The sequence below is a fragment of the Nicotiana attenuata genome, unplaced genomic scaffold (genome assembly GCF_001879085.1).
Source record: "Nicotiana attenuata strain UT unplaced genomic scaffold, NIATTr2, whole genome shotgun sequence".
Lineage (NCBI taxonomy): Eukaryota > Viridiplantae > Streptophyta > Magnoliopsida > Solanales > Solanaceae > Nicotiana > Nicotiana attenuata.
The window spans coordinates 193828-205397 of NW_017671563.1; the positions used below are offsets into that span (position 1 = coordinate 193828).

At 39.7% G+C, this 11570-nt stretch overlaps 1 protein-coding gene across 1 annotated transcript; it reads left to right on the forward strand.

Moving 5' to 3' along the window:
- Window positions 1-8562: 8562 nt before the first annotated feature.
- Window positions 8563-8988, forward strand: LOC109209012 (uncharacterized mitochondrial protein AtMg00810-like). Its single transcript, XM_019372179.1, has one exon. The coding sequence runs from the start codon at window positions 8563-8565 to the stop codon at window positions 8986-8988; it is 426 nt and encodes a 141-aa protein (XP_019227724.1).
- The last annotated feature ends 2582 nt before the right edge of the window (window positions 8989-11570 follow it).

Consider the following 11570-nt stretch of genomic DNA (forward strand, 5'->3'; position numbering starts at 1 on the left):
AAATTGCATCAGTTGTGCATTCGACTTTGAACCAGCGGAATGTGCTACTTTTTGTGGTTTTGAACTGTCCAATGCATCCAAGAGTGCCCTATCATGGACTGAAATCATCGCCTTGCTTGAAGGCACAAAAACAGGTGCTATAGAACTCAATTTTGTCGTTGGAGACGTTCGAGTAGCTTTGTTACCTTGTGCCGTTGGTGAAGCAACTGAATGTGGGCTGCCACCTTCACTTTCCGTGTCATCACTATACTCAAAATCAACTCCATCCTCGTCTTCTTCACCCCCAACTTGATCAGCCCATAATTTTCCTTGTAACATCCCTCGATCAACAAGTTCTCTATGCTCTTGTGATTGTTTATGTTGGTTAGATTGCACATTGCTCTTCTCCTTCCCAAACTCCTTCACCACATCATAAACATTCCCTGTGGACAACAGAAGCTGCCAGGATTCACTGCCTATCTCCTTTTTCCCATCGCTGGTGTATTGCTGTGCCAGCTTAGCGTTATTTATAGGTGGTGAATTGATACCAACATCTCCTCCGCAGCTAAAATTTCAGAAACATTTGGACTGGTGACCTGCGCTGCAATTTGTCGAGGACCTGGAATACTTAAATGTTGCTGCTGTTCTTGTACGCCTAAAGAAGTGTTTTGCCTAGTAGGAGATCTTACTACAGTCCAGCCATCCCCTTTTGCATTTTTTCGTATTCCATCTTCATTAGAGGAAGTTAAGACAAATTTATGTCCCTCTACATTAACGCCCGTAGCTTTTTTTTTTTTGGTAGAAAATAAAAACTTTATTTAATCATCCCAAAAACACACATATACAATTTCACTTCTCCTATCCTTCTAATATTCCATACCTTCACTATATTTCAATCTATCATTTCCCTATCCAAAATGTTTCTGTTTCTATCTATATAACTTTTCAAACCAGCTCATATTTGCCTTGCTCTTCGTCTTCTGTATTATCTCCAAGCATTTGTATTTGCATGCATGTTGAATCTGCTCTAACACTACTTGTGGTCGAGGCACTCTTTTCCTCCATATAGCTTCATTCCTGACTTTCCATATATGATATATGACTGCTGCCAAAACTGCCTTCGTAAATGATCTTCCAATTTTCCCTTTTGCAATTCTAGTCATCCTTCTCCATATCCCCGTCACTTCCATGTTCTGTATATTCATCCCAAGCCATTTTAACACTTCAGCCAAGCACAATCTGAGTATGTGCATTCAAAGAACAAATGTTCATTGGATTCTGTGTTTCCTACGCATAGCATGCAGTCACTATCTTTAGTTATTTTCATTTTTAGTGTTCTATCTTTTGTCAGCAGTTTCTTCCTCATCACAAGCCAACTGATGAAGCTGTGTTTAGGGACATTCATTTTATTCCACACTCCTCTGCACCAAGGCCATTGATCTAGCCTTCCTCTTCTCCAATTATAGCCACTCTTGATTGTGTACTTCCCTGTCCTCGATTGCCAGCCATTTCCTATGTATCCAGTTACATATATATCACGGATGTCACAAATTTTTCTCCAGTACCAGCAGCTGTCTTTTGAAATCTTCTCCCTTCAGATAGATGTGGTTGATCCATTTCACCCACAAGTTGTCTTCTTTGTTTGCTATATTCCCCCCATATTTTGCCACCGCAGCTTCATTCCATTTTATACATTCCCTTATACCCAACCCTCCTTCATTTTTTGGCCTATACACAAGGTCCCAAGCCACAAGTGGTACCTTATTTGGTATGCTATTTCCAGCCCACAAGTAATTCCTGCAAATTGTTGTAATGTCTTTGAGGACCTTCTTGGGGAGTATAAAAATTGTTGCCCAATATGAATGAATATTGATCAATACAGAATTGATCAATTGCACTCTCCCTGCATACGACAGATTCTTTGAGCCCCATTAGTGTATTCTTGTACTTAGCTTCTCCACCAACATTTCACAATCACTTGCCTTCAGTTTCCTTGCAACTATAGGAACTCCTAGGTACCTAAATGGCATAGTCCCTTTTTTTGTAACCTGTTATGTCACATATGTTCTCCAAGCACTGGCTATCCATGTTTGCACTGTATACATTTGATTTTCCAGCATTTGTACTTAAAGCAGAAGTATTAGAGAAAGTTTGTAATCCCCTCAACATTAGCATAATACTTTGATACTCTCCTTTACAGAACATCAATACATCATCTGCAAAGCAAAGGTGGTTTAGCTTTAACCCTTTACACTTTGTGTGGAATGCAAACCCCTCCTGTGTAGCTACCCATTGCATAATTCTAGTGACGTACTCCATGCTTATTACAAAGATGAGTGGTGAAATAGGATCACCCTGTCTTAGGCCCCTTTTCCCCTCAATACATCCATACAACCCACCATTCAGAGCAATTGAGTACTGAGTAGTTGTCATGCACTCCATTGTCCATTTGATGAACTTTACAGGGAAGTTCAAAGCATAGATCATTTCTTCCACAAACCTCCACAGTATCATATGCCTTCTTAAGATCTATCTTTATCAGGCAGCTTCTCGTTGACTTCTTCCTATTATACATCTTTACCAGGTCATGACATATCAGAATGTTTTGCACTATGCTTCTGCCTTCCACAATAGCACTCTGATTTTCCGATATTATCGTTGGTAGCACACCTTTTAGCCTGTTACATAGCACCTTCGAGATGATCTTGTATGCAGTATTACAGCAAGCAATTGGCTTGTAATCTCCTACATTATCTGCATGGTTGTTTTTAGGAATCAGTGTTAAAGTAGTTCTATTAATACTTTTCAGCATTTTTGTAGTATCAAAGAACTCTTTCACACTTCCAACCACATCTTGTTCAACCACTAGCCAACAGTCTTTGAAAAATTGAGCTCCATATCCATCAGGTCCTGGAGATTTATCTCCCCCTATTGCCCATAATGCTTCTTTAATCTCCTTTTCTGTAACTGCAGCTTCCAGATGTTCTCTTTGCTCCTGTTGTAGAACTGGTCCTTTCTTTACTAGACTGCTGCATACATGCTGTCTATTTCCTTTGCTTTCCTCTAGTAGCTTTGAATAGAAGTCAATGAATGCCTTTGCTATCCCTTCAACCTCAGTTTTCTCATTCCCTTCTGCATCTTTAATAGAAAATATCCTATTGCATTCCTTCTAGCTTTTATCACACTATGGAAATATTTTGTATTTTGATCCCCCTGCTTAATCCATTGCACTTTACTTTTCTGCCTCAAGAATTGTTCTTTTGCAGTCTTCCATTTAATACTTTCTTTCATCAGTCGAACCTCCTCTTCAATTAGTTCCACATTTCTAGGATCATTTTGTATCTTCCTTTGGCATTCTGTCAGTTGCTCCATTGCTGCTTCTGCCATTCTTTCTACATCTGAAAATCTTTCCTTGTTTAATTTCATTAATACACTCTTTGTTCTGTTCAGTTTCCCTATCAGCTGATACATCTTTGTGCCATGTATCTCCTTTTTCCTGTACCCTTATTTGGAATTCTGGTAATATACTCCACATATTAAAATATCTAAATGGCTCATGACTGTACCGCCAGTTCTTGGGGATAGTTGTTTTGATTTTTGCATTTTTATTAAATTATTTACTTGATGACCTTCAATCAAACTGTGTTATATCTTGGTTGGCTTACCTAGCTGGTTGTGTTAGGTGTCATCACGACTTGGTGGGATTTTGGATCGTGTCACGTTTTCTCCCTAGTTTCTTCTGGTTGTTAGAACTAGGCTTTAAACCAGGACTCTACAAGATTTTACTAGATTGGGCCCCAAGGAGATGGAAGAGCTAGAGTGACAATCTCAACCAAGGTTTGAATAACATAGGTGTCACTAAGTGAAATCTTCCCATCTACTGAAGCCTTGGCCAACACTTGTGCTGGTTGAGGTAGTTGATATAACATAGGTGTGCAAGTTCGTCCAAACCCCACTGTTTTCTTCTTCTTTTTTTTAAGAAAAAAGACATTGACTAGACCGGTTGCTAAGCTTTCCAATAGAAACTAGCTACTCCCCTCTACCTTTAAGTTCAATATCATGTAAACTATTGCAGATAGTTACTTATACTCTTTACATTCCCTCCTTCTCAATTAATAATTGCTGGACAATGATCATAGATACCTTCATGCATGACTTAGCAGTAGCCTTTAAACCAGCAGTTTGAGCACTTAATTCAACAGTAGGAGCTGCAATATTTTGTGCACCTGACTTAGCAGCTGTCACACCATCTGTTTTCCAAATCTGGGAAGTAGCATGTTGTTGTCGTGCATTTGGTATCACAGTTGTAGTAGCTCGATCACCAGCTGTCCGAACTTGCTGCTGCACCTGTCCTGTAAGGTTTTGATGCCCAACTTCCTTAGCTTTTTGTCCAGTAACGGGGCTTGTAGTACCACCAACAACCACAGGATCTTTGGCTGTAACATGTCCAGATTTGCCTGGAGAAAGCACCAGTCCATACCTTGGCCTTTCCTCATCGCCAATCTGTTGCTTCATATTCCCAACCTCCTTCACATGTTGCTCATGTTCATTCACCAAAGCATCAATGGAGTTTGAATCAATGGTCTTTGATGATAAAATCTGATTTTGGAGACCTGTAGATTTCTTCTTGCTGGCTGTACGATTCACCACTGTCCTGTCATTGCTCTTTGAAGCAGAGTTGCTGGGATTTGTAACAGATTTCCTTGTCTGCCCAGCACCTTTAGCCATTGAAAGCCCAGCGTTAGGTGTAGCTAGATCCACCTTTGTAGTCAATGAATCAGTAGGTGTCAAAGTTCCAGGTGCAGCCTGCTCAATTCCAGCTGATACTTGATGTACCTGATGAAGCTGCATACTCTAATACCCCAACACTTACATTATCCGGCCCTATAGTGGTTCGATCACCAGTTGTCATATCATCCTTTGCCTTGTCAATTTATACAGTAGATTCAGCTTGATCAGCAGCAGAAGGTTTAGCAACAGGTGTAGCAGTAACAGCTAGTGCAACAGCAGTTGCCTTACTGCCTTGTAAATTGTTTCCAAAGCTCTTGTAGCAGGGATATCAGCTGGAAGTTTATTTTTCCTAACACTTGAGGCATCAGTCAACTTCACCTCACTATCAGTAGGAGATTTAGTCATGCCTGGCTTAGCATGCTCCTTGCCAACTTCTGTTACTCCCATACTTTGTGTAGTAGGATTTGCCTCAGCTGAAACAACTGCAGCAGTAGTGTTTTCTCGAGGTATTGTTCCATTGGAACTTCTAATCACAGCTGGTGTATTAATCAACTTATTTCCTCAGATCCTTGATGAACAACAAGGGAATTATTCCCATTATTGTTATCTGCATCCATACCTTGGTCTCAATAACCTGCTGCATCTTTTTTGCATTCAATAATTGCCTCAAATCCCCTTGATATCGTTCTACAGTACTTCGATCAGCTTGTTCTTGAACAACTTCAACTTCTTCAATCTCAGCATCATTGTGTGTCTTTTTCGATATATATCGACATGTATTCTCATCGTGGCCCTGGTGTTTACAACAATTACAGTACAAAGGTAGATTGTCATACACAATTTCCTGAAACACTTCAATAATTTTTCCACTTGTTTTATCCAAACTTTGAAGCCTCACACGTTTGGGATGCTTGTCCAGTAGGTCCAAGATCACCTTTACCCTTGTTGTGCTTGGTCTTGATTTAATTTGCATTGCTTTATCAATGGCAATAGGTCTTCCAGCAGCAGAAGCGATTGATCACAGAGCCTTTTTCACAAACAGATCCGGCGCAAGGTTTGGCAGTGATATCCATATAACTGCTTTTGTTGTTTCTTCCTTGGGATCAAAACCAATAGACCATGGGAAGATTCTACACTGATTCTCCTCTCCCTTGTGCGCAAAATAAGTAACAGATCGCGTCAAAGACATTACAAAATCATCAAACTGATCAAACCTTAGCAAAACTTGTCTTGGCGCTAATAATCCAATCAAACAATGTCCCTTAACCCCAAGTTGTTTGGGCAGTAGAGTTTGAATCTCCTTCAATTCTGGTGCTCGTGCAGATACTTTAACCACGATTGCCTGGTGTAAACCTTCTTCTCTTGCAAATTGTTGCCGCTCCTCCATGTCAAAAACCAGAGTTGGTTCTCCATGGACAAAGTCTACTGTTTTATGTTGTGTTTGATTCAAAATAGTTGTTGGTTTAGACTGAACAAGACGTCCAGCATATGTAGTTGTAGTCTTAAATATCCAGTCAAAAAAGGTGTTATTTTTCTCTATGAAGCAAGAATGGCAAGTTTTGAAAATAATGCTACAAACATATTCATCCAAAATGTATGTGACAACTAGAATGTATAAGAAAGTTAGAAGCTGTGACAATGCCCACTATTGCAGAAAGGTAAATTGGTATTTTAATTTAGTTGGATGCTTCCTCGACTCCTTGGCTTAAGCATTGTTTTTGTTTTCTTACTCTTTTTTCCTTAGAGTGCAGGTGGTTTTGCGCAGTTAATCCGTTCGATTGCACCAGTATTGGATGAGACAATAAGACTGAAAGTCCTCACTCTTCTTCCATGTATTTTTAGATGTGTTTGTCATTCGCGTATTGCCGTGAGATTAGCTGATTACTACCAAAGCCCAGTCAATAATGTTGGTTATGGTTGAACTTTAGTACTTGAGATCTAAGTGTACTTTTGTCCTCTTTTGCACATAATATTTTACCAAAATGTACCATGTTATGTCCATATTGTACGTAATGCTCTTTTCCTTGTGGTTACTTCTTTCGATTTCAATAGGGTATTATTTCTACTAGCCCCAGCATTACACAATATCGGCATGAAAGAAAACACTTGCTAAATATTTAGCCTGTTGGGCCTGTGCAGTTGCAGGGGAATCTCTATTTAGTACTTGAACATAAAAGATAAACTTCTTAAAACTAATCATCGGATGCACTAGTTTAATCAAACAATATTTACTCCTCATGGGAATTGATCCTCTGGAAACCTGCAATTGGATCCGCGTCATGGAAATTTGTAGTTCTTTCTATGATTTATTTCTACATTACCTTAACTTTATTAGTTGATACTAATCTTCTAAAATACATATTTGAACCTATAACTTGGTATAAATGTGATCAGAATTTGTGGGCATTACTGGCACAGCAAAAAAATTACATGGACTTCCATTAGATTGGCTACAGCTGGGTATAATCATCTTGCCTCAGACAGCTTTACCTGAGCACACAATTTTATCTTCATTAGTCCTATTATATCCTCTCTGTAAATTTTGCAAAATTATTACTTTTCTCTCATTGTATATACCAAATTAAACTCCAGGTTGCTCATATTCTGTCATTTCTAGCAGCTATACCAGACTTTTTTATGTTTGCTATTTTATAACTCGGTCGTATTATATTGCTCTTTTAATACCTTTTGGTACTAGGTAACTCTTCTGCGATGTATCTTTGTGCGACTTGTGAATTCATCGTTGGAGAATATAGGTGGATGTGTATCAAATTTGACTAAAAGATAAAAATAAAGTCAACTCCTCGGTAATGTGAGTTCCAATGACAGGTGACATCTTCTACTCTGTTAGACAATGCGAGAAACTACTGAAGAGATGTTCATCTTCATCACTAATCATATACTTTTCTAGGCAGACTTTTGCTAATATTGCGGCTCTTGAATTTATTTGTTAGAACGAAGAAACCCTTGAAAGTAAATATGTGAAATCAAATCTCCACCACTGGATCGATTTGGCATTTGGTCACAAGCAGCGGGGATAACCAGCAGTTGATGTAAGATTTAACTTCAAATAATTGTTAAACCAGTTGCAAGTTTTGAATTTCACTGAATTTTTGGAGATACTGTTATACAGGCAACAATCGTTTTTTATTACTTGACATTTCAAGGGGCTGTGGATGTGGATATCATGGATGATGAATTGCAAAGGTTGGCAATATTGACAAGAAATGGGACCACCCAGTTTCAATCCGGTGGGAACTTCACCTTCTCTGGCTCACAGGTAAAGTTTTATAGCAATAACAAGGTAGAGTATTATGATTAGTTAGTCACTTTTGAAGTCATTTTTAACTTTCTTGCAGGATCCATTTTTGGTTCTGATGTCCGTCCATCCTCGGAAAAATGGGAGTCCTTGGCTGAAAATATTGAGCTTGCAGCACAATGCTTTGAAACATTATCAACACCTGGAATTTTTTGAATAAGATGTGGTACCTGTGAATCACTGATGCACTTACTCAGAATGGCTATAAACAGAGTGCATTTGATCACTCCTTATTCACAAAGCACCAAGGAGAAGAGGTGGTCATTATACTGATATATGTGGATGATTTACTGGGAGCTGCTCCAGTCTAATTAATGATGCCAAGACAATTTTACATAGTAAGTTCAAAGTTAAGGACTTAGGCACATTAAGATACTTCCTGGGAATTGAAGTCTCAAGATTAAAGAAGGGGATCCTACTCAATCAAAGAAAATATGCTTTGGAATTAATCTCGGAGACATGTTTGAGTGGTGCAAGGCCAATTGCAACTCCTATAGAGTTGAATAAAAATTGACAACAGTGGAATATGACACATGCATTGGGAAGATAGGAGATTCAGAGTTAGAAGACAAATCAGCTTATCAAAGATTGATGGAAGTTTGCTATACTTAACTATCACTAGGCCTGACATAAGCTTTGCAGTACAAACTTTGAGTCAATTTATGCAAAAGCCCAAACAATCACACATGGAGGCAGAATTGAGAGTGGTGAGATACATCAAGGGAGCACCAGGAATGAGGTTATTGATAGAATCAGGAGCCATTGATCAACTTAGTGCATACTGTGATTCAGATTGGGCATCATGCCTCAACACAAGGAGGTCTATGACAGGTTATGTCGTGAAACTAGGCAATTCCTTGATTTCATGGAAATCAAAGAAAAAGCCTACAGTGAGCAGGACTTTAGCAGAAGCTGAATACAGAGCATGGCAGCTGCAACTGCAGAAATCACATGGTTGACAGGAATGTTGGAAGACTTGGGGATCAAAGTGTCTAAACCTGTTTCTCTGTTCTGTGACAACAAGGCAACCATTCAAATAGCTAGAAATCTAATATTTCATGAAAGAACAAAGCATATCGAGATAGACTATCACTTTGTAAGAGAGAAGATCAAAGCAGGGCTTGTACATCCATGCTATGCTTCTTTTTCTTTGTAGTTAGCTGATCTCCTAACAAAGGGGTTGACTGTTGCACAACATTGTTTCTTAGTATCCAAGCTTGGTGTGTTAGATATATTCCACCCTCCAGCTTGAGGGGCAGTATTGAGAGTTAAAACATAGGATGTAAGAAGGGCATTTTAGATAATGCACACCCACACATGTGACTTACACGTGAGTGATTAGTTAAGCTGTTAGAAGATAGTTAAATACTGTATTCATCTCAAACAAAGTAAGAGAGGTATTCTGTAGATACTCTAGCCTAATTCAGTTGCTACCTTTAAAAAGGTACTTGCAGTTTGAAATGTTGAAGTCTGGTCCTCAGTCGGAAGGCCCTTTTCTGTTAAAAAAACAATTAAGTTTCAATCAGAGGACTCATCCTCTTAGTTTACTGAAAATTTATATTTCTAACTCCCTTGTTTCACCTTCGTTAGTGTCACGACCCAATTTCCGAACCCGGTCGTGATGGCGCCTCTCGTGAAGACAAGGCCAGCCAGACCCATACAGAACACCTCTTTTAAGCAGTTAAATGCCAAAAACGGTTATTAAACATGATATAATAGTCATAATTTGCGGAAGTAACGATAACAACAGAAGAAACCATCTCGACACATCCCAAACCAGGGTGTCACAAGTCACGAGCAACTAAGAAATCTGGATACAAGTCTACTGAACACTAAGTCCGATACAATAGTTCAAAGAACATGAAAATGATAAGATAGGGGAGGCACGGGGGCTGCGGACGCTAACAGCTACCTCGTAGTCTCCAAATCACAGCCTGGACTGGGAGGATCAACACTCAGGAGCAGACTCTACTATGCCTGTATCTGCACACACGGTGCAGGGAGTAATGTGAGTACTCCGACCCAGTGAGTAATAAGTATAAATAATGACTGAGAATAAGAAATCACGGAAAAACACAGAGGAATCTATAATGCGGCAGATAAGACAAGTAATATGACAGCAATAAACCAATGAAAATGAAATACGATAATTCTACAGCAAGTGAGCAGTTAAGTGACATGCAGTTAAAGAAAGTCAACACATATAACAGTGCCATATAGTACCCGCTGCGGCGTGCAGCCTGATCCATATATCTCGTCGACGGCACTCACTGGGGGTGTACAGACTCCGGGAGGGGCCCCTTACGGCCCAAGCGCAATATCAAGCCATCTCGTGGCATCAAAATCTAGGCCCTCGGCCTCATATCAGTATCAGTATAACACTGCTGCGGCTCGCAGCCCGATCCCATAGTATCCTCACATCTGGCCCTCGGCCATACTCAGTCCAGAATTCACATAAGCCCCTCGGGCATTAGTAAAACAATATTTCTCAGCCCAAACATCATTTAATAAATCATTTTAGTTCCAAAAACTAAGTAGAAGTGGCTGAGTTGTAAAATAGTAGAAAACAGTACGACTGAGTTCAAGTAGTAGATCAAAACAGTGAGGAAATAGTGATAAAAACCCCTGGAGGGTTCAAATAGATGGCACGAAGCCCAAATATGGCAATCAATCCAAATAATGATGATAACTAATAAGTTTCAATCAAATACGCGGTAAAAGCATCACTCGGGACGGACCAAGTCACGATCCCCAATAGTAAACGACCCCACACTCATCATCAAGCGCGTGTCTCACCTCAATATAGCACTATGATGTGCAAATCCGGGGTTTCAAACCCTCAGGACATCATTTACATTCATTACTCACCTCGAACCGGCTAAAACTCTAGCTCGCGACGCTCTTGCCTCTCGAATCGGCCTCCACGCGCGTCGAATCTAACCAAAAATCAGAGCGAATATGTCACAATATGCTAAGGGAACAAAACCCAAGCGAAAACAATCGAAAATATAAAAAATCCCGAAATTAGCAAAACCCGAGCCCCGGGCCCGCTTCTCGAAACTCAAAATTTTTTACATCATTAGATTCCTCGTCTCCCCATGAGTTCATACATATAAAAATTGCAAGAATCGGAGTCCAATTGACCCCTCAAATTCCCAATTTAAACTCTCTTAAACTCAAGCCTTAAACCTCCATTTTTAGTCTATTAATTCCTTAAATTTCAGTCCCAATCCGTGAAATATTACCATAGAAGTGTGTTTTTAGGTCCAAAATCCTTACCTTATCGAAGTTTCCTTGAAATCTCTCTTCAAAATCGCCCAAAAACTCTAAGTCCGAAGTTAAAATGAATAAACCCTTCAAAAATCGCGAAGAAGAACTATATATACCTTCTGCCCAGTCATAACCGCACCTGCGTTCAAATACCCGCTTCTGCGGTACTGCTTTTGCGGTCATTTCCCCGCATCTGCGGAATTCACTTAAATCCCGCCTAACCGCATCTGCGGTCTAATATCCGCATCTGCGGCTCCGCAGGTGCGGCCCT